Below are 23,860 nucleotides of genomic sequence, written 5' to 3'. Positions count from 1 at the left end.
GGAAGGAAAAATAAAATAAGATGAAAACAGAGAGGGAGACAAACCATAAGAGACTCTTACCTATAGGAAACAAACAGGGTTGTTGGAGGGGAGGTGGGTTGTTGGAGGGGAGGTGGGTTGTTGGAGGGGAGGTGGGTGGGGAGATGGGGTAACTGGGTGATGGGCATTAAGGAGGGCACATGATGTAATGAGCACTGAGTGCTATATGCAACTGATGAATCACTAAATTCTACCTCTGAAACTTGTAATACACTGTATGTGAACTAAACTAAATTTAAATAAAAAATTTTAAAAAAAGAGCGTCTTCTCTTTGTAAGTCAGAGAAAGACAAATACCACATGGTTTCATTTATACGTGGAATCTAAATAACAACAAACAGAAAACATAAATTCAGAGATAAACTGGTTGTTGCCACAGGGGAGGGAGTTTGGGGGATGGGTGAAATAGGTGAAGAGGATTAAGAGGCAGAAACTTCCAGTTATAAAATAAGTAAGTCAAGGGGATGAAAAATACAGCATAGAGAATACAGTCAATAATATTGTAATAACTTTGTGTGGTAACAGATGGTGACCACACTTATCATGGCAAGCATTTCGTAATGTATGTAAATGTCAAATCACTATGTTGTACACCTGAAACTAATATAATATTGTTAGCTATACTTCAATTAAAAATTTTTTAAAAACTTTTAAAGAAAGGATAATTTTAAAAAGTGTCTTCTTTTCAATATATTCTACTGGAATTGGAAGTCAAAAATAGCAAATTTAAAATGTGTGTTATTCCATTTCCTGGGTCTTTAATTTTTTAAGTCAGTAATTTCTGGATATTCAAAACTAAAAGTCTGATCCTGAACTGTGGTAATTCACAGGGAAAAACGATTCCTTACTTTCCCAGGGCCAGATAGTTTCCCTGGCAATTCTTAGTAAAAAGCCTCTTTTAATTCTACATCCATGTTTTATAATTTCTCATTTTTTTGAGAACACATAGGACATGCTTCAAAGAACACATAGGATGTGCTTCAAAGAACTGTAAACACCTTATTCAAGTGTCATTTCCTTGACCCTGTCAAAAGAAAAGGAAAATGTGTCTTTTTTAGCACATACAGATAAATCTTTCTATATTTGAGAAAAGGAAGTAAAGACAACAATCTGAATAATCTAAATGGCTAAATGACAACAGCTCAAATGACCAGGTACAGAACACGTTCCATTTTATGTTACTTAACATACAATTAGTAAAGACTTAAACAAGAGGACAGAGACAGCATATATGAATTTACTTGAAGTTGAATATTACTTTGAAATCAGAAAAAAAAAAAGCACACTTTTACATTCTAGTAAATATAATCAGTTGGGAGAAAAATAATGCATAAAAGACAAATAAACAAATAAATAATGTGTAGGTAGTAGTTGCCATCCAAATACTGGATGAATATCCAGGTCGATGTGACTTCTATTCTCCATATCCAGGATAATGCTAACAACTTGGGCCTTTTAAACAGATTACATGGTTTAAAATCCTAGCTCTGCCATTTATTTTCCAAGGAAGGTTATCAAATGTTGCAAAAATTAGTTGTCTCTCAGAAATTCAATTTAATTGGGCATCCTGTGAACAAATGATTCACTTGTGTTCCAGTTAACTCCTCTGAACAATGAGGATGATGGTAGTATATTCCCACCTGGCAAGGTTGTTATGAGGATTAAAAGAGATAATCCATTAAAATGCTTATATAATGTCTAATCCAAGTAGGTATTTAATAAACGTTATTACTGTGCTCGTCTGATAATAAACTTTTAGGAGGTTTACATATGGATCAGGGATAAATGAGGCTGGGGTGCTTGTCACTCTGCAAATGCTTAATTAAATACTGGTTGAAGGAGAATCTCTACAAATGTAACTGTCATAATATGAGGAAATTGAGGAATATAAACCAAGACTAAAGAACTCTAAAGAAAAGAAGGTAGACAAAAGTAAGAAACGGTACTAAAAAATATCCAGTAACTCTGACATGAACTACATAACCTGTTTTCAAAGAAACCGGTGTCAAACCCAGAGGGCCTGTGGGCTTTGTCAGTTAACAAAGATTATTTAAATCTGTAAGACCCTCTTCTATAGAGAATGCTAAAGCCAAAATCATTTGCAACATTTAAATTATTTCAAAATCTAAACTTAGAATAAAAGAAGACTCGAGCAAATGGATTATTTTATGAAGTGACAATTTTGGGGCACCTGGGTGGCTCAGTCAGCTAAGTGGCTGCCTTTGGCTTGGATCATGATCCCAGGGTCCTAGGATCCAGCCCCGTGCCTTGGCATGGAATTTGCTTGTCCCTCTCCCTTTGCCCCTCCCCCAAACTTGTGCTTGTGCTCTCTCTCTCAAATAAATGAATCTTAAAAAAAAAAAAGGGGGGTGAGGGGATAATTTTGAAGTATGCCACTTATAAAGAGGACCCTGTAATGAATATCCACGGAGAAATAGATAGGTGTAAGTCAGAGAATCCTATAGTTCTGGGGACAAGAGGAAAATATTTCTTAACAGAGTGAAAAAAATGTATACTTTATACAAATAAATACCACCCCATGTTTTAAACAAAAACAAAGCAACAGAAAATAATGGCTGTCACTGAGATTAAGCTTTTTAAATTTTTCTGAGTTCTTGAAGATGCTACTGAACAATTTTTTTAAATGGAACCAGTCTTCTCTTTTATAATGACAGTTAATTTTTTAAAGTATTCTTTTAATTGATTTCTTTGTTGTAAAAAAAAATCTATATAAGAGAAAGCCATTGAAATTAAACTGTGCTTCATAGGAAAGTTATATAAGCCTTGGAAGAAGGATACTCTCCACAAGGTAGAAAACTAAAGAGATACATCACATAATGGAGCATTAAAGCTCCAAGCATTAGTTATTTAAAGAAAAATCAATTAAATAGCTTATTGAAATTGATGTTTGGTTTTCAGACCAAAAGTAAGTGAAACCACAATGTAGATTGAAATAGATATCAAAGTTAAACCTAAATAATGAAAAATGACCTCAACTTCTTTTTGATGGGTAATAGATTGCCACAGGAAAAAAAAAATTAGGGCATGGAGAAGAATTTATTGAGCAAAAGTTAGGAATTATGACTCTTTTAAGGCAGAAAATAAATGGAGAGAAATAAACAGCAAACTCAGGCTAGTGATTACCTTTGGGAAAGGAGAATAGGGAAGGAGTGGTATAAAATGGCCCTAACCATACTTATAATCATTTATGTCTTGGGTGGGGTGGGGGGTGGGAGGGATTAGGATTGGGGGGAAAGATGTAAAATATTAACATGATAAAGATAGGTGGCAAGCATTTGGAAGATACATTTTCCCCAATATTTTGTTTGCCTAAAATATTTCATAACTGTTTTTAATTGTTGGAAACAGACTTCTAATCTTTATTTTGGGGGTTTGGTTTGCTGATGGCATACAAAATTATCCTGAGAGCCTAAGAGACACATTGTCTCACAGCCAAAAATCCATATATATCATTGTGAAGCAGCATCCAATTTAAGAAGACTGGTATGGCAGATTATTAGGTACTCCATTTCCTTTGATTATGGCAGAAGCACTAATTAAAAAAAATAAATATATGCCAGTTTATTAAATCTAGGTATTCCCAAATTCCATCTAAAGATGCTCTCATTTCCAGAGTGATGGCTAATACTTTAAAATTACATCTCCCAAGCCTCTAATCTATAGCTCTAACAATTATGAGCTTCAAACCCAAAATTCCAATAGCCTCTGGACATTGTAGAATGTCGCCTATTGGATCTCAGTCAAATTCTGTCTATTATAAGCAAATGCATATTCTCTACTCAACCTGATCTTCAAGTAATATCAGATGGAACAAAATAAAATTTAAAAAATGTGTTAAATATTAAAAAGCAGACCATATTCTAACTTAGTCATGATAAGCTTTCTTTCAACCCACACCCAGCTAATTATTTTTGCTTACTTCTTATTACGGAAAATGTCCAGCGTACACAAAAATAGACAAAACAGAATAAATCTCCATGAACATAACTTAAATAATTACAAAAATTTTGTCAATCTTGTTTCACTCCTACTTACTTTTTTCCCTAAAGTGTTTTAAAGCAAATCCCACATATCATGTCAATTCATTCATAAATGCTTTAAGATTTCTCTATTTATTTGAGAGAGAGAGTGTGAAGGGGGGAAGGGGCAGAGGAAGAGGGAGAGAGAAACTCAAGAAGACTCCATGCTGGGTATAGAACCTGACGTGGGACTTGATCTCATGACCCTGAGATCAAATCTGAGCTGAAACCAAGAGTCTGATGCTTAACTGACTGCTCCACCCAAGCACCTCCCCCACGTTTTTTTTTTTTTTAGATTTATTTATTTATTTGAGAGAGAGGGAGAGTGCAGGAACACTCATAAATACTTTAAATACTTCACTATGCATCACCAACAAATAGGAACTTCACTCTTTCTTAAGGAAAGATAACAAAACCCTCCCATAGTTCTCCATAGTATGTGGTATTCTCCACAGTGTGGGTAAGTATAAACTGACGACAAACGCAATCTTACCTTCTACTTTCATCTTCCTAAATGCCTACTTAACATTAATGAAAAGCAGTATGTCACGACGTAGAAATGATAGCACCAAAAGCTATAAAATAAATTTAGAAAGGTTTCACATGTGAAATCACAACAGAACCCTAAATTACATTTCCCATCAAGTTAACCATTCCCAATGGAATGCTCTGCCTACGTGTTCAAATTCAGTGAGGTCACACATGCAGGAGAACGTACGCTACGTGAAAAACTCCAGCATACAGAACAGTGCGTGGCACACAGGAGGTGAACAATAAATATTTACTGCCGACCTATTCAAATGACAGCCCTGGAAAATGTCAATGGTAAAACTGCCCAAAACCAAGTTGGAGATTTGTTTTAGGAACAAAGCTATTGTACTGCAACTGAACTGTAGAGTCTCCCTCAAATAGTAGAAGGGAAATGGGGCCGCTTAATAGTAGTTTGAGGAAAATACCACTAGGTGTCAGACATGAATCAAAATTTTCTGGCAGGATAACCTACTTGGGCCAGAAAGACTCTGCAAGAGTGTTATTCATTCAACAAGTATTTACTGAGCTCGTAAATGTGCCCTGTGCCGATTATCCTGCAATGAACAAAACAGTCCTGGGATCTGCCTTCTGGAGTATTTGAAGTTTATGCAGCATCATTTTTTTCTCTCTCCCTAAAGTTTCAGGAATTTCACAAAGTATATCTCACGTGTGGATTCACAGCCCTGCCATTCTTGTTGTGCTGGATTTTAACTTCTCTGCAAACCCAGGAAAATTTGTTACAGTGTTCTGACCACAACTATCTTTCCATCTCTGTTGGACCCCTTAACTAATTCAACTCGCTCCTCACTTTCATCAAGACCTTCCATCTCCTTTAGCCCTCCCTATTCTTCAAGCCTATCAGGCTCCCTCCAGAAATCACTTTCTTTCATCACTCATTATTTCAACAAGATCCACCAGCAACCTCAACCTCCTTCCTCCCTCGACCTTTTAAAGCATTCAATTTGCCAATCTCCCGACTATGGAGAATTCCGTCCATATGCCCACTCTGTTGCTCTTGTCCTGCTATTTTAGTTGAATAAAACTACATAACCCCTAACCCAATGATTTATAATTTCCAAGTTCAGCTAAGTTCTTGATACTGCTCACTAAAGTCTCTTGCTTTGTTTTAATCCCCATTCCCTCAAAGCAGCTGTTTCAAACTTCGAATGATCTTCTTGACCTCGCTATTCCATCTTGATTTTCCCACACTCTTGGGATAGCCTTGTCTCTGATGGCACTGTACCTCCATTGCTGTATCCTCATTTTTTTTAATCTTTGCCCATCCTTGCTTCCTTTTGTTCTACCTCAAGTAAGGATTTAGTTACTGGCCTTCTTCAGGACCCTGTTTCCCTCACCGTCTCCTCTCATGTGTAAAACTTCAGTCAATCTCTGTTCTTCTCTCCACTGGACAGGCATACATGTTCTGAGAGACAGACAAAAGCTTCCTGAACTTAAAAGAACAGCAAAACTCCCTGTCCTTCCATGTAGCTATAATTGCTTATTCTCCTTTCCTTCCTTTTCATACTTCTTGAAGAATGGTCTATACTCTCCTTTCTTTACTTCTAAATTCAGGGTTTCTCAGACACTGACAAGTATCCCCTCCAGGGCAAAACTTCTCACCCGCCCCATTCCCATCCTCATTCAGTTTCCCTGCTCTAATGTATGTTCCAACCCACCGAGACTTGGTTTCCATTGCCCCTCTCTGCTCACTGTACTGGAACTCTTCTCAGTAACTTAACCAATTTGCTACTTGTCAAATTGGGTCTAACAGTACCCTTTTTAGTCCCCATCCAAATGGAATTTCTATGACAAATGATAAGTTATCCAGTCCCCCCTTAAAAATGATCACTTCTTACTTAGCAGGTCATCAACTCCCCCTGGTTGTTCTCATGCCTTCCAAAACTTATTCTCAGACTTCCTTTCTGATTCTTCTTTCTCTGACCTTCTTAGATGTTATCTTCCCTAGGGTCCTATCTTTATTCTATGTTTTCATGCTCTCTGGGCATGGTTTCATTTATGTCTAGGACTTAATTATAGCATATCTAATAATGATTTCCAAATCTATTTTCAACCCCATTTTTCCCTATGGGATCCACATCCAAATTTTTAACTAGGTACTGAACATTCTACAGGCCATCAGAAATACAACTTATCCCAAACTAATCCTGTTTTCCCCAGAGGAAGGAGGTGGGTATGTTTCCCCTCCAGAACCCCACAGTTAACAGCCTCTCCATCTATCTACTCATTCCTGCCAGAGAAGCTAAGCATAACTTCACAAATCATCCTGAGTTGGTGACATAAAATCCATTCCCGAGCCCGACCAGCAACTCTGGGCAAACATAACTTCCAGATATCTCTGAAATCTATTCTAGAACACTGGTTTTCCTTCCTTCTGATGAAATCCGAGTCGTCTGTCAACAGCACAAAGACATCCCACCTGAGACCCCCTTCCCTGGTGCTTAGGTGATGATTCTCTGTGCTGTGGCCCACCACCAATGTACTCGCCTCTGCTGCTGAACATACGTGATTATTCGACACTTTCATCCTCCATCAGGGTGGGGGCTTCCTGAAGCCGGGGCCTTCACCTTACACAGACGTCCGTTAAATGTATACATGCCAGGAACCGTTCTGAGCTTTAAGCCAAAATAATAAAGTTCCTGTTCTACATTCCAATTGAGGCAGATGATGTTCAAGATGAAATAAGTAGTATGAGAGGTGGTGATAAGCGTTAGGGAGAATAATAAGCGGAGTGGGAAGGGGGGAAGAGTGAAAGGCAGGGCTGTAGGACTATTCTCATGACACGGTCAGGCAAGTCCTCTCTAACAGGTGACACGTGAACAACTACCTGAAGAAAGCCAGGTTAAAGGCCCTCCTGCGCCCTTCCCAGCAATGAGATTAGTGACTTGCTTGTGGCAGTGACTCAACAAATATTTGCTACGTGAATGAATTAACAGGAAACATATTTCTAGATTTAATGTACGTAGCATTCCTATACAAATATTTCTATTCTGGAAAATTATGTTAAACTTCGAAAGCAGGGACCATAACTATCACAATTAACTTAATAACTGCACCTATGAATCACATACTTTGAATGTGGACTAGCTGGAGAGCAATCGGGAAAAAAAAAAAAGGGACTATCCAGCCAGATGGTGTCTGTGATCAAGGTCTTAAGTCATACAGCAGCTGGGAAAAGAGCTCAAAATCACCTAATTACAGGGTCACCTCTGCAACATTTTCTGTAGAGAAGTTTTTCCAGAGGACAGCCTAGAACATGACTACTCCAATCATGTACTTTCCTTGACTTTTTCACCTTTATAGCCCTATCTCTAATTAGCTCTCTGAGACCCTAAATTTCCTATTTCTTAAAGGTTTTAGAATGCTTCCAGAAACTCTTAAAATTGCATTTATTTTCTTGACTGCTGAAGTAACTTCATGCCTTTCAAAGTCTTAAAACCAACTCCAAAAAATTGGATTTCTGACAGTGCCTACTTAATCCAATCAAATTCCTTTCACTTTAGATAACTGTGAAAATGGTTTCCTGGGACTTCAAAAGTGAAGTTGGATTTTTTTTTTTTAAAGATTTTATTTATTTATTTGAGAGAGAGAATGAGATAGAGAGAGCATGAGAGGGGGGAGGGTCAGAGGGAGAAGCAAACTCCCTGCTGAGCAGGGAGCCCGACCCGGGACTCTATCCCGGGACTCCAGGATCATGACCTGAGCCGAAGGCAGTCGCTTAACCAACTGAGCCACCCAGGCGCCCTAGATTTTTTTTTTTTTTTTTAACTCTCATCTAACTTGACCACCTGACCAGTGGACTTTACAAAGAGGTTTCCCAAATTCCTACTGAAGTCCAGGATTACTATATTTTTGTTACTACTGCCCCAGCTTATACACTTAGCAGCTACGTGAAATAAGCTCTCTAAAAGCTTTGTGTTAAAAGGGAGGAAGGTGAAAGAAAGGAAGGCAGGCAGGTAGAGGTAGGAGACAATAATTTTCTTCCTCGAAAGCGGAGGCACAGACATGAACATGTTGAGTTGTGCAGCTTTGGGAACAGTCATTTTGGAACAGGGCCAAGTTAAGGTGGTGGTGCCTCCCTTTATTCAAAGCATTGACTCAACAACATTTGAGCTCCTCCCAGGTACTTACTAGGCACTGAAAATTCAACAATTAAACACAATTTCCTTCCTTAATGATCTTTGTTCTTAAAGTAATACATAAAAACACTGTTTTCATAAATGCAATGAATACTCTGCGTATGGGGGAAAACTTCAGTTTGCATACTCTAATAACGAATTTTTGATAAAGGATATAATCGCGCCTCTTATTTCTGCATTTTCCCATATCAGATCTGTGTTGCTATCATCATCTCCTAGGATCAGGTAGAGGAGGAGGCAGAAAGTCTCTGCTTGTTTATCACGTAGCAGGAACAATCACTCAGATTAACTGTCTCCAAAATATGAGTAGGGATTTTCCGGAAGAGAATGAGAGAAATTAACCATGAAGTATCAAACAATCTATTTATTCCATCTTGTACAAAGTATGCTTCCCAACATTTTGAGAATAACTATCACTTTCTTGCCCTCAGCATCTCTTTGGCAAGCCAAAGTTTCAAGTTCTTTCAATCTTTTCAAAAACTACACATCATAGTTTTAAAATTTACATATATCCTTGCCATCACTGTCCTTTATTTCTGGGGTTCCCCAGTGTTTTGACCGTGTCTTATTTAAACAGAAGAAGATCCAGGAGCCCTCATTTCCCGTTTTCCCACCTATCAAATGGAGAGGAATAAAATAAATATATTGAGGTTAAGTTGTTAATAGCGAAATGTAGAATCACTTATCTTTGTGTGTGTGTATATGGGTGTGCATGTGTATATATATGTGTGTATGTATGTGTGTGTATATGTGTATGTATATAAGCTTACACATATTTACATTAGGAAACATTGCCCATAATAGTAAACTGCAAATAACTTGGTAATTTTATTTTATCTATGTTGACAGGATATAAATGTATTTGAATAAGACAAATATGTGGGCAGCAAATCTTCTAATGAAGTATCAATATACTAACAAATTGAACTAGTACAGGGGAATGCATAATTTATATCTGAACCACAGTGCATATACATGTAAGCCTAGCTGCTAGAATACTGATCCCAAAATACTATTAATATCAATAATATAATCTGTGTCCAGGCTACTGAACATAAGCTCCTTCCATTTTAAGGGTTTCTCCACCCAGCAAGCAGAAGAAAAACCCAAGTTCTATCTAGTTATGAATCTATTAGGAGATTCTCCCACATTAATAATAAGAGTAACTAGAAATAATGCTCCCACCAACCCAAAGGCTACCTGGGTGCTAAGAAAGGTAAGGGGGAAAAGGGAAGGAAACCAATCTTTACTAAGTGGCTATGGACCAAACTTCACATAGATTTGTAGGCTAAACATATAATAGCCTGGTTCTGTATAAAAACAAACACCAATCTATTTGAAAACAACTTTTTCATCCTAGATCTCAAAAAATTCCCAGTAATAATTTTTGAAGGTCAACAAAGGCAAAATAGTCCAATATACAAACAACAACAAACAAACAAACCCAAAACAAAACAAAACAAAACAACTTACTCTGACCTAGAACCAGCAGGGAAAAAAAAAAAACAGAAAGGAGAAACAGACCCACAAAAGCTCCTGCTAGTGGAATTACCAGACGCAGATTATAAAACAACTCTGCATACTATATTTGAAGAAGAAGAAGAGGAAGAAAAAAAAAGCTTAAACATGATAAAGAGAAATCTATAAGAAGCAATCGTGTATAATTTGGTGCATTACCCTAAAGAATTTCTAACAATCAAAATTTAAAACCCAAACCGCTAAGAAGAAAATTATTAGATATGTATTGGAAGAAATTATCTAAATGCAGCTAAGGAAGAATTGAAAAAACAAAAAAGGAAAAAATAGAGAATTTCGGAGACATGGGGGACAGAATAATAACACCTAACATTTGTTTAATTGAATCCCAGAAGAATTGAAGGGAGCATTGAAAGACAGATAATATGTGAGGAAATACTAGCTGCAAATTTTCTGAAATTGATCATAGACACCCATCAACAGACACAAGAAGCTCAATGAACTGCAAGCAAGAAAAATAAAATTCTCACCAATCACATTATTACAAAATGGCCAAACACCAAAGATATGGAGAAAATCTTAACAGCAGATATAAAGTTTGCCTTCAAAAAACCAATAAACCAAAATATGAATTCGTACTAGCAAGAATATAAGCCAAAAGAGAGCAGGATATTTCAACTTCAATATGTTGAAAGAAAGTATCAACATAGAATTCTGTAGCCAGCAACAATCTCTTCCAAAAATGAGAGCAAAACAAAGATTTTTCAGGAAAAAAACAAAAAACAAGCAAAAACCCCAAGAGAACTGCAACATAACATAAAAGTAACTTACAAGTAGGGGGGAGATAAGTAGAGCTAACACGTCCTAAGGTCCTTATATTATTTCAGAGGAGAATCAAATATGAATTAGCACTAGACTTTGATAAACTTGCATATTATAATTTCTAGAATAACCACTAAAGAATTGCAATATATTATTTAATCTTAAAAGAGAAAAGAAAAATAAGAAATTCAAAATAAAACAGAAACTTCAAAATAAAGGAGATTAAACAATAAATGTTATTAATTATATTAAACGTAAACAGACAAAAATTTCCAAATCTAACGATGGTGAACTAGCTTGTTTCAGGATCAGCTTTTTCACCCATGAGCAACAACCAGAAAAGCTGGACTAAGTACAGGTAACATTCATGTGAAGGCACAGAAAGCCTCCAAGGCACGAGGACTCAAAGGGACAAGATCCCAAAGAGAAGGAAGTCCAGTAAGGTGAGCTCAATGTTTTGCACTGCTTTTCACCTTGAGGTTCTTTCTGCTTCCGAAGTACTGGCTGAGAGACTAAGGAGCTGCACAGAACTTCCATCAGTCTCAAAGGGCCAGGAGGACACAAATGGGTATCTGAGGCCAGCCAAGGAAGAGGGTCTGGAAAACACTATATGCTTTCAGATGGGGCCTCCAAAGGACTACATCGTGTGAGTAGGGGTGAAAAAGAGAAAGCCCAAGCATGTCAAGCGTGCAGGTGTGCTGCGCAGATTTCCTCTGAGAGAACGTGCTGTGGCGAGCACAGCTGAATGACAGCCCCAGCTGCCACACCTTTAGATCCACCACCATGTTCGCACAGAGGCCACACTTCCCCACTCTGGCCCAAAGCAGGATTCTGCTCAAGGGCAGTGTTTGCTTGGGAGCTCCTCAGTGGCCTCACAGAGACCTCCTTACATTGTGCTGCAGTCTGGCATCTTTCCTACCAAATCCTCCCTTCCCTCTCTTCTTTCACATATGTCAGACCTGCAGTGTGGTCTGAAGTCTTCCCCTGCATCTCCCCGCTCCCTTCTTTTTCATCCTTCACACAGGCATTTCTCCCAGTAAATCTCTGGCATGTCTAATGCTGTCTTGCCATCTGTTCCTGTTTTGGCATCTGTTTCTCAGAGAACTCGAACTGTTAAGTCAAGCATTAAAGAGACTAAGGCCTATCTTTAGGTAAAGGCAATCCCTGAACAGAGATGCAAAAATCCTAAATACAACAGAAACCAAACCTGGCAATATGTGAAAAGTTTCATATATTATGAAGAAGCTCGGTTTGGTCCAGTAATGCAGTGCTTAACAGCTGGAAAAATAAATCAATGTAATTCACTATATTAAGAGATTAAAGGAAAAAAATAAAAGGTTTATGCCAAAAGGTGCAGAAAAATTCAACACTTACTCATGGGAGAGATAGACAAATTCATGGATTAGAAGATTCAATTATTTCACATGTTTTCAAATAATGAAATATGGTAACTAATATAAAACCAATTAAAATTCCAACAGAATTTTTTTGTAGGTGTAGAAACTGAAAAACTGAGTCTAAAAAGGTTTATGGTATTGCAAACGGACAAAAATAGCCAATCCAATCAGGAAAAACTGAAAGACCTACTCTACCAAATAGCAACATTTATTATATAGTAATTAGAGTAATTAAGATCACAATCTTGCTGCAAAGAAAGTGACCAATGCAATAGAACAGAGGTTGGCAAACTGTGTGTAAAGAGGCACACAGTAAATATTTTAGGCTTTGCAGAACGCATACGGTCTCTGCCACATATTCTTTTTTTTAAACAACTGTTTAAAAATATAGAACCGTTCTTAGTTTGGAAGCTATACAGAAGTGAGGCACAGGCCAACTCCTAGAATAGAGGAAAAGTCCAGAAACAGACCTACACATATACAGATACTTTATGATCAAGGTGGTATTACAGAGCAGTAAAAAGAGCATACTTTCACTAAGTAGTGCAGGGTTAAATGCATATTCATATGGGAAAAAAATTAATCTTGACTTCATACTACATGTAAACATAACCAATTACAGGTAAACTCTAGTTTAATTGTGTATGATAACACAATTCAGCATCTTGTAGGTAACAGGGAAAATATCTTTGTGACCATGCAGTAGAAAAAATTCTTAAGTAGGACTCCCAAGTATTAGCCATAAAAGGAAAGACTGACAATTTAGACTACATTAAAATTGGGAACTTCCCTTTATCAAAATCACTAATAAGAAACTGAAAGGCAAGTCACAGCTGGATATCTGATACAGATATAACTAATAAAATCCTCATCAAGAATATTTAAAGAACTCTTACAGATTTTCTTTAAAAAGAGCACTGATACCTAGTAACCAAATAAAAGGTAATCAAGCCCGTTAGTTTACAAGAAAATTAAAATTAACCCATATTCCATACCATTGTACACCTACTAGAATGACTAAAATTAAAAAGACTGACAAGTCCTAAATGTTAGTAAGGATATGGCATGACTGGGACTCTCACACCCTAAGGTTGAGTACATAAATCAGTACAATCACTTTGAAAAAAGACTTAGCAATATCTACTAAATGTAACTGTAAGCATACCTATGACTCAGCAATGTCACTCCTGGATAGACATAACCACTAGAAATAAGCACATTTGTGCCCCAAAATACATGTATAAGAATGCTCATAGCTGCACTGGTTGAAACAGATTAGTGGGAAAATCTAACTAAAGCTGTGTATGTTCTCTTTGTTTTACATCAACTTTGATGAGGTGTAACTTACATATGATAAAATGCACCCATTTTAAGTGCTCACTTCCTAAGTTTTGACAAATGTATAATCCCATGTAACCACCACCACAGTCAAGATATAGAACATTTCCATCGTGCCGGAGACTTCCCCTATGTGCCTTCCCAATCAATTCAGGCAACCATGAATTGGTTTAGATTTATCTTTCCTCTCATACAAATGGAATCAGACAGTCTGTACTCTTTTGTGCTTGGTTTCTTTCACTCATCAAAATGTTTTTGACAGGAAAAGCATGAGCAACAAAAGAAAAAGTATAGAAATTAGATTTCATCAAAATTAAGAACTTTTGTGCATCAAAGGACATTATCAGGAGAGTGAAAAAACAATCTACAGAATGAGAGAAAATATATGCAAATCACATATCTGATAATAATCTACTCTCTAGAATATATATATAGAACACTTATAACTCAAAAACAAAAAGACAAACAGCCCAATAAAAAAAAAAAATGAGCAATGGACTTGAATAGACATCTCTCCAGAGAAGACACACAAATGGCTAACTAGCACATGAAACGATGCTCACCATCACTAGTTATTAAGGAAATGCAAAGCAAAACCACAATGAGATCCCACTTCACATTCATTAGGTTGGCCATAATTCAAAAATGGAAAATAACAGGCGTTGATGAAGATGTAGAGAAATCGGGGCCTTCACACACTGCTGGTGGGAATAGAAAAATGTTGCAGTTGCTGTGGAAAACAGTTTGGCAGTTCCCCAAATGTTAAACAGAGAATGACCATAAAACACAGCAATCCCACTCTCCTAGATATATACCCCAAAGATATGAAAGAAGGGACTCAAACAAAAACTTGCATATGCAAGTTTGTAGCAGCACTAATCACAGTAGCCAAAAGGGGGAAAACGGTCCAAATGTCCACCGACGGATGAATGGATAAACAAATTGTGGTATATACATGCAAGGGAATATTATTCAGCCAGGAATGAATTACCGATACCTGCCACACATGGACAAAACTCAGAAACATTACACTAAGTGAAGAAGCCATTTGAAAAAGGTTAAATAAAATACCAGAATAGGTGAGTCCAAAGGGACAAAAAAAAAGACTGGTGATTATCCGGGACTCTGGGGAGGGGAGAACAGTGAATGACAGCTTAATGGAAATGGGCTTCCTTTTGGAGCAATGAAAATGTTTTAGAACTACATAGAGGTGGTAGATGTTCATACATGTCCTTTAATTCTGTACTAAATGCCAGTGAATTGTTCACTTTAAAATGGTGAATTTTATATTCTATGAATTTCACCTCAATATAAGAAATGGTTTTTGAGATTGATCCAGAAGGCTGTGTGTATTCCACTGCATGGATATATCACAATTGGGTTATCTATTCATATGTTGATGAATACTTCGATTGAATCCAGTGTTTGCTGATTATGAATAAAGCAGTATGAATGTTCCGGTATAAACATTTTTGCAGGCAAATGTTTCATCTATCTTTGGTAAATACCTATGAGTGCCCTTACCATTTCGTAAAAGTAAGTGAAAAATATCAAAAACAGTTCTATCAGTCATAAAATGCATAGGTATCAAAACTATCAACCACATCAAAGATGGAAATCAACTGCAAATAATAAAGCAGTGGGGCTGTATCCTTTGCTGCTGAACAGACTTAAGCCAGTAGGACATGTTCAATTAGGAAGATGAAGAAGAAAAGTAAAGAACAAGTATGAAATGCTAATACTAGCTTAGCCAAAACTGTATCTGAAAGCTGAATTACGATCTTTTCAGACTCTTTACCTTTCAGGGGAACAGAACCCTCTTTCTTACACATTTCCAAGGATGAATTATGAGAGTAAAGAATTGTCTGAGAAACCATGGCAGAAACCAAGAGGAAACCCTGGAACTAGATGGCTTGAGCCTGGAAGTCCAAGACTGTCCCTTGCTAGTTACTTAAACACTTCATGCCTCCGTTTCTGGAGGTGATACTATCCACCCCAGAAGGCTGATGAGTTAATCCGCACAAAATCTCAGGACAGTGCCGGGCACATTGTAAGTCAGCGGCCACCACTGCCACCAGCTTCTCCTTCTCCTCTTCCTCCTTCCTCAACATCATCACATCTCTACTTCCTAAGGTATCTTCAAGATAATGTCAAGACACCTGTGGATAGTCTACTGAATGGTATTAAAAATTATTAAAAATACGTAACTAATTAGTATATTTACCTACCTATCAGAGACACTCAAATCGTTTAAACTGTCAATATAGTTAAAAATGGGCCCCAAGGGGTTTAGTTAATGCCCAAAGACATCAGCAGAGACCCAGGGAACTCACTTAGTATTGCTACAGTTCAGAAATAATGAAACATGCTTCTATTGCCCTATTCCACACTATAGACCATGGACCTGCCCATAATAAGAATTTCCTCTTACAACAAATTTTCAGGTCCATTTTTTAGTGTTATATTATTCTGAGGGAATAGGTTTTCAGCCTATTAATGGAAATTAGTGGCATAAAATACACTCAATTTTCTCAGCTTTCCAGAATTTACCTCTTCATTAAATGGAAGAATGTTTGGTCTCTAAGCCTTTGGGTACTGTGTAGCTGGCATAAAATGATGAACTGGCCCAATTAGATTTTACTCTCAGGAATCTGGAAGTATTATGATGAGAGAGGAAGGAAAAAAGAAGATACAGTGAGGGCTGTACCTTATACAGATGTCGGCTCATGAGAAAATCAGGTATAATCAAAATTAACTATGAAATTCATTTAGATCCTCCAGTAAATACTAGAGTTTGGGTCTTTGGAAGATCAAAGCCAAGATCCTGTTATTGTTACTCTTGGCATTTCGTAGCTTTTCAGGTCCCAATTCTGGTGCCTGGGGAGCAGTTGCTCTTGACATTGAATTTGGAGATGCCCTGTTGGTTTTTTAGAATTAATACATCTTTCCTGAGGTGCTTTGTGGAAATTTCTATTTCTTGCCACTAAAAGAGCCTTGGTTAAAAAAATCCCAAACATAGGCTACAGAGCTGTCCGGTCAGAAACAACTGCAATCACAAAATACAAATTTTTACCATACTGAGAAAATTTATCATATTCCCAGTTACTTTTTTTCTACTTTAATGCTTAAATATAGATTTTAATCCCAAAGTAGAAATCCAACAGTTACTTAAGCACCTAATAAAATGTTAAACACATTTTAAGATACTGGAAATGTCCCCACAATTAAACTGAGATAGAATTTTTACTCATGGAATAAGTAGAAAAGAAATAATAGTAATTACAAACCTTCAATTGTTCTTATTTTGATTACTTATGAATATCTTCTCCAGAGATTTAAGGGACAACAGGGCAGCAGCAAGACAGCAATTATCTACGAGCAACTATTATCACCGAAAAATATTTTTCTACTTTGATGGCCTTTTTATTGTAAATACTACTTTCATCATAATACAGAAAGCTAATCAACAAGAAAACAATAATTTTAAAACACAAGACAGTACACATATACAGTATATAAGAAACATAATAGGATGGGAAAGTTGGGTAAGGAGAATAATCAGAAAATTAAGTGGCAAAAGAGATTCCACTAAGTTGCCAAAAGGAAAGAACACTAAAACAAACCCTTCCCACTGTTTCACAGAATTTTGGCATTGTAACAGGATCTCTTAGGAGTCTGAATAAAATTCTGGCAATTACTTCCTCTCCAGTGATTCTAGGCTTTGACTTCGATCCTTACACTGGAGGCTGGGATTCTATTTCATTAAAACAAAATTTACATAAAAGGATTTTGTAATCTCACTAGGCTTGAAAATAAGTTTTAAGAGAAAATGAAACTGTAAAATAAAAAACAACATTTGGTTGATTAAAATGATAAACTAAATGTCGTTTGTCTCTAAATAGGTTGCATTGTCAAAAATGATCTATAAAGGAAATGTTTTCACATAAAATACGTTCTTATGGTTGGTTGATGGGTTGAGTTGGAATGGTATTTTTTTTTTCAAGATTTTATTTATTTATTTGACAGAGAGAGACACAGTGAGAGAGGGAACACAAGCAGGGGGAGTGGGAGAGGGAGAAGCAGGCTTCCCGCGGAGCAGGGAGCCCGATGCGGGGCTCAATCCCAGGACCCTGAGATCATGACCTGAGCAGAAGGCAGACACCTAACAACTGAGCCACCCAGGCACCCCGGAATGGTATTATGAGTGCTATACTTTGGTGAACTAGGCCTCTGTGGACTAACCCGTGACCCCACTACCAACTGTGATGACAAGAGCAAACCTCGGTCCTGGGAGGCAAAGGAGGCAGAGCACTAGGCATTCCTTAAACTCAATGAACTTTCCGAGTCCACTGCTAGCCAGGTGTTCAGAATTGAGTAATAAGTGATGGCTGCTCCTATAAATGTTCAGGGCTTCTAAACTTAGGATATCCCTGACTTTTATGTGAATTCTTTGTCCTTAGGTATCCACAAATATGACAAATATGGAGCGTCTTTTTTTTTTTTTTTTTTAAGATTTTATTTATTTGAGAGAGAGAGAGAGCAAGCAAGAGAGCACAAGCAGGGGGAGAGGCAGGCAGAAGGAGAAGCAGACTCCCCTCGGAGCAGGGAGCCCGCCGCAGGGCTCGATCCCAGGACCCCGGGATCATGACCTGAGCCAAACGTAGATGCCCAACCGACTGAGACACCCAGGTGGCCCCTAAACCTCTTTGTTTTTAACTTTGTCAAGGCAGAGAAATATCACAGAATAATTTCATAACATACTAAATATATCCTATTTCATCCACTAATTCTTAACTTTACATAAGTCAAACAATTTTTCAAAAGACAGCATTATTTATTTTAAAGATTATTTATTTGAGAAAGAGAGACAGAGCGTGCACGTGTGAGCAGGAGGAGGGGCAAAGGGAGAGGGAGAAAGAATCCTCAAGCAGACTCCCTGCTGAGCATGGAGTCTGACCCATGGCTTGATCTCACGACCCAGAGATCATGACCTGAGCCGAAACCAAGAGTCGGACGCTTAACCGACTGAGCCACCCTCGCGCCCCAAAAGACAGCATTATTTTTAAACAAAAATAAATGAAGAAAAGTAATAAAGAGAAGTAAGATGGCAGAGTTAAATGCGGATGAACTTAGACACCTGGTCTGGAAGTCCAGCTCTGTTCCTCAGCGGTGTGATCTTGGGCAAGTCATTTCACATCTTTCTCAGCCTGGATTTCCTCATCTACAAAATGGGGATACTGTCTCACATCTCTCAGCATTATTTTGAGTATGAAATAGGATAGTAACATATACTATGATGCCTGGCATGGATTAAGTCTCCAGCCAGACGATGAATAGAATTTATCCTGTGCGTTACAGGATGTTCTGCGCGTCTCTGGCCTCTACCCTAGATGCCAGGAGCACCATCCCCACTACCACCAATCGGGACAACCAAAAACGTCTACAGATACTGCCACGTGTCCCCGGGGAGCAAAGCTGTCCCCAGTTGAGAAGCCCTTTATTTAAAGAGACTGGACCTTGGGGTTTTGAAATCACCTTACACTGAAGATACATTAAAAAACAGTCATCTGAAGGAACGGTATTAAGGATATTATCTACTGTACTACTCTTTTGTTTTCCATTACGACGGCACATGGGGGAAATTTGTCTCGGCTTCAGTGCTAACAGGATGCTGTTTTCTTACAGATAATGTGAATCCTTAACTAACCATATTTTTGTTTGTTCTTTGGCCACTAGAAAAGCTCAAAAGCAAATTTATAACCCAGTATAGGATCTACAGCACACATTTATGTATAGTAAATCTCCCCAAAAGTCAGTTTAATTCATTTTTTTTCACCAGGAACTTTTTAATCTTATTTTTTAATCTTATTACAATACATGTATTTCTCCATGTGGACACAAACCCTTTTTTGAATGAGGTTAGGTAAACATTAATAAATAACACAGGTATTTAAACTGTAATATTCCCCCAGCAGATCACTCCTGTCCAAATATGCTTCTGTCAGACCTCGATCTAGTTTTCCCTCCAAGTGTTTCAGTCTGTTCTCTCTAGTCAAAGCAAATAACTAAACCTACTCGCTTCGGTGAGCTACGTCATATACATACTCTGCATAAAATTTTAGAACTGTTTTCCTACATTTATTAGAAGAAAATCTCTCCCAGTGGAGAGCAGAACAAGACAGGCATGAGATTCTAGATACTGTGTGTCACAGGCTGCCCAGGCACCAGCACATCATTCTGCAAGATGATGGGAAGACAGAGGACCCTCATCCTCCTTTCTCTTGCTGGTGCTGGTTTTGTAAGGTTTCCCTTTCCTCACTAACACCTGTTTCTAACCCGTGCCAAGTAACATTTGGAATTCATCCTGAACCCCAGCGTATGACAGATGGTGACGCAAGACTGGCCCTTCTTGCACAACAGAGACAACTCCGAAGGGTCCTACACTCACAGATGACTTCTGATAATGCTAAAGGAAATGGCTTTCCTCTCATTTAACCCTCAGCATAACCATTCTGAGACTTCAAATCAGATATGGGTATTACCAAGCTGAGTGGACGAACAGGTGAGCGGATAAACAATCTATGCTATATTCAAACAAGGGAAAACTACTCAGCAAAAAATTAAAAGATAGCACTGTTAGTAGCTACACATACAATGTGGTGGGACCTCAAAAATACTATGCCAAGCAAAAGACACAAAAGAGTACATCTTGTATTATTCCATGTATAAGAAACTCTCAAAGAGGCAAAACTGATCTACAGTGATGGAAAGCAGATTAGTGATTGTCTAGGAACAGCAAAGGGGCACAAGGAAACTTTATGGGATGATGAAAAGGTTCATTTTTTTTTTTTTATTGAAGCATATAGTTAACATACAATGTTACATTAGTTTCAGGTATAAAACATAGTTTTTCTACTGAAAGGTTCTTTTTGGTATCCTATCTTGATTGGGATGGTGGTTTCACAAGTTATATATTTATCGAAATGCACCTGAGGTATAACTATACACTTAAAATAGGTGCAAATATGGTATTCTTGTTAAAAATATGTAACTTCCAGCTAATGATGAGAAAACACCAGACAAAGCCAAATTGATGGGCAATCTACGAAACCACTGACTGGGACTCTTCAAAAGTGTTAAGGCCATGAGATACAAGGCTAGACTTGAGGCTCTGTCACAGACTAGAGGAGACTGAAGAGGCAGGACAACTGAATGCAAAGTGGAATCCTGAAACAGAGAAAGGACGCGAGGAGAGACTCGTAAAACCCAAATAAAGTCTGGAGTTTAGATAGCAGTATTGTACCAATGCAAATTTCTTAATTTTGTTCACTGTGCCACGATTATGTAAGTTGTTGAACATTAGGGGCAGTCAAATGAAGGATATATGGAAACTGTGCTAGTCTAGCAAGTTTTTTTTGGTCTCAAATGATCTAGAAATAAAAGTTTTTAAAATGAGTGCATTTTATTGTATGTAAATTTTAGCTTATTAGAGTTCACATAAAATTAAAACAAAAATACGTGGACGTTATTAAGAAATATCCCTATCCCCAGCCTGATTCTCCTTTTAAACTCATTAAATATAATGCTTAAGTCAGGAGTAAGACTAACTACAAGAAGACCCAAAATGCTCTACTTCTCAATATTTGAGTCAATAAATCTACCAGATAAAACACACAGCATTTCTTACCTAAAAGAACTACTAAATTTAGATTACTAATTAAATAAAAATATCAGAATTAGTTTCCTCAGAATCATTTATGTTCCCCCACATAAATACTAATAACAATAAAGTCATCGCATGTTCAAATCATGATGAGCCAATGGGATCCAAAGAACTCTGAAGTTGACAGTAAAATTATTTGATTTCTATGACTCTCGCATCTAAGAGTTATACATTTGGACTCCAAAAACTGTATCAGCTCATTTATTATTAAAGAACAGAAAGATGTGTAGAAAAACATTCAGAGAAAAATTAAAACTTTTATAGCATACCTCCTCTGTTGCCATTTTCTTCATCCTACAATATAAAAAAATATATCCATATATGAATACTTATTTATAAACTCTAGTGAAATCACAGCAAGGCTCAACTCAATTCAAACCGCCCTCCCCAAGGTGTGCCAATAATAATCTCATTAAACGCCCTTTCCCAGAAGGAGGGAGCTTTCCTACACAAGATAGGAGGGGAGGTTGAGAGGAAGACAAGGAGACAGGAACTATTTTGTGGGGTTTTTTTCAAGTTACTTTAATTATTTCTCTTACCTTATATGAAAATTGAATTGCAGACTCTGGGGGATAAACAATAAAATGCCTTAATGTAAAACCAAAGCCTTGAGATGTTCTTTTCAACATAACTGTTTTGGGACCTGGCCAGGAGAATGTTTCGTCTTCGGACGGTGATACAGTTTCACTTTGTTCTTTTCCATCTTTACTTTTTGATACCTAAAATAAAAAGATATTTAAAAGTTAACTCGATAACTCAATACACTTCGTCACTTAGAAAAAAATGACATGTAAAAATACAATAACCTGAGCGCAGATACAAACCTAAGGGAGAAAAAAGAATCAGATTCTTTGTATTATAACAAATCATGGAGATCATCAAAAACTAAATTTTTTTTCTAGAAAGGGATGCTATGAAAGTTAATCAGAAGCAAGGAAGAGCTCTTGGAAATTAGAAATATAATGGCTAAAATTTAAAACGCATTAGAAAGAATGAAGCTAACACCACAAAACAGAAACTGTGAAAGAAGAGACATGTAACTCTTACTAAGTAAGAACACTAAGACTGTTATCAGAGTCCAACAGAAACAAAAGATAATTAGAAACTAATAGACAAGGCCTTCAAGTTCTGAGCACAAATTCAGTATCCATGTAGATAATCCTTCCACTCTCCTGGCCACCCAGTATTTTGATCTCCTCTCCTCCACTCTTGGTTTTCATCTGATCATAACTGAAAACCCTCTGCAGTTTCAAATCAAAGATCCCACTCTTCATTCCCTCTCATTCCTCAGCTCTTCTAAATCTGCAATCTGGGGCTGCCCCTCCCACCTCCTCCTTGTCCCTCACCACCCCATGTTCTCACTTCCCTCGTAAGCTAGCTTCAATTCACTCCTTTGCCTTTCTCGTACTTCCACAAAGTCGCCTGACAAAACCTAACGCTGGATAAATAATTAACATTGCCTACTCTGGACCTGTACCTAGGCACCCGAACATGAGTGGAGTTTAAAAAAAAAAAAAAACGGGGCGCCTGGGTGGCTCAGTCGTTAAGCGCCTGCCTTCGGCTCAGGTCATGATTCCAGGGTCCTGGGATCGAGCCCCGCATCGGGCTCCCTGCTCGGCGGGAAGCCTGCTTCTCCCTCTCCCACTCCCCCTGCTTGTGTTCCCTCTCTCGCTGTGTCTCTCTCTGTCAAATAAATAAATAAAATCTTTAAAAAAAAAAAAAAACGAAGCTGTTTTCACTCTAAGTTCATAACTGCTAACCTCAAGGGAGCCTTTTAGTGTTGTCTGTCAATAATAATACAGTTCTCTCCAGCCCATTCATGCTAGATTACTATTTCATCCCTTTTCTTCCATCCTCACTCTTAGCTAATGACCCTGCTTTCTATTACACTGAAAAAACATGAGGCATGAGATGAGAATTTAATCACTTGCCACATCTACCCAACTACCACCTGCAGCAGGGTCCATGTTCTCTTCACCTTCCTTCCCGTGACAATCCTGCTCCAATGGCCCTTTCTTCTAGGGCCCCTCCCTGTGTACTAGATCCCTTTTTTTTTTTTAATTTTATTATGTTATGTTAGTCACCATACAATACATCATTAGTTTTTGATGTAGTGATCCACGATCCATTGTTTTCTTATAACACCCAGTGCTCCATGCAATATGTGCCCTCCTTAATACCCATCACCGGGCTAACCCATCCTCCCACCCCCCTCCCCTCTAAAACCCTGTTTGTTTCTCAGAGTCCATAGTCTCTCATGGTTCATCTCTCCCTCCGATTTCCCTCCCTTCATTTTTCCCTTCCTTCTCCTAATGTCCTTCATGCTATTCCTTATGTT

At 37.7% G+C, this 23,860-nt stretch overlaps 1 protein-coding gene across 1 annotated transcript in view; it reads right to left on the bottom strand.

The window, feature by feature from the left end:
- Window positions 1-23,860, bottom strand: part of ARHGAP21 (Rho GTPase activating protein 21) — a 128,646-nt gene that overhangs the window by 48,486 nt on the left and 56,300 nt on the right. The window contains 2 exon segments of the mRNA XM_081820780.1: window positions 21,792-21,816; window positions 22,062-22,241. Coding sequence (XP_081676906.1) covers window positions 21,792-21,816; window positions 22,062-22,241 — 205 coding nt within the window.

Source organism: Leptonychotes weddellii, chromosome 5 (assembly GCF_054177405.1).
Source record: "Leptonychotes weddellii isolate Sample4059 chromosome 5, ASM5417740v2, whole genome shotgun sequence".
In the NCBI taxonomy this organism is placed as follows: Eukaryota; Metazoa; Chordata; class Mammalia; order Carnivora; family Phocidae; genus Leptonychotes; species Leptonychotes weddellii.
This window is presented reverse-complemented; position numbering and strand designations above follow the sequence as displayed.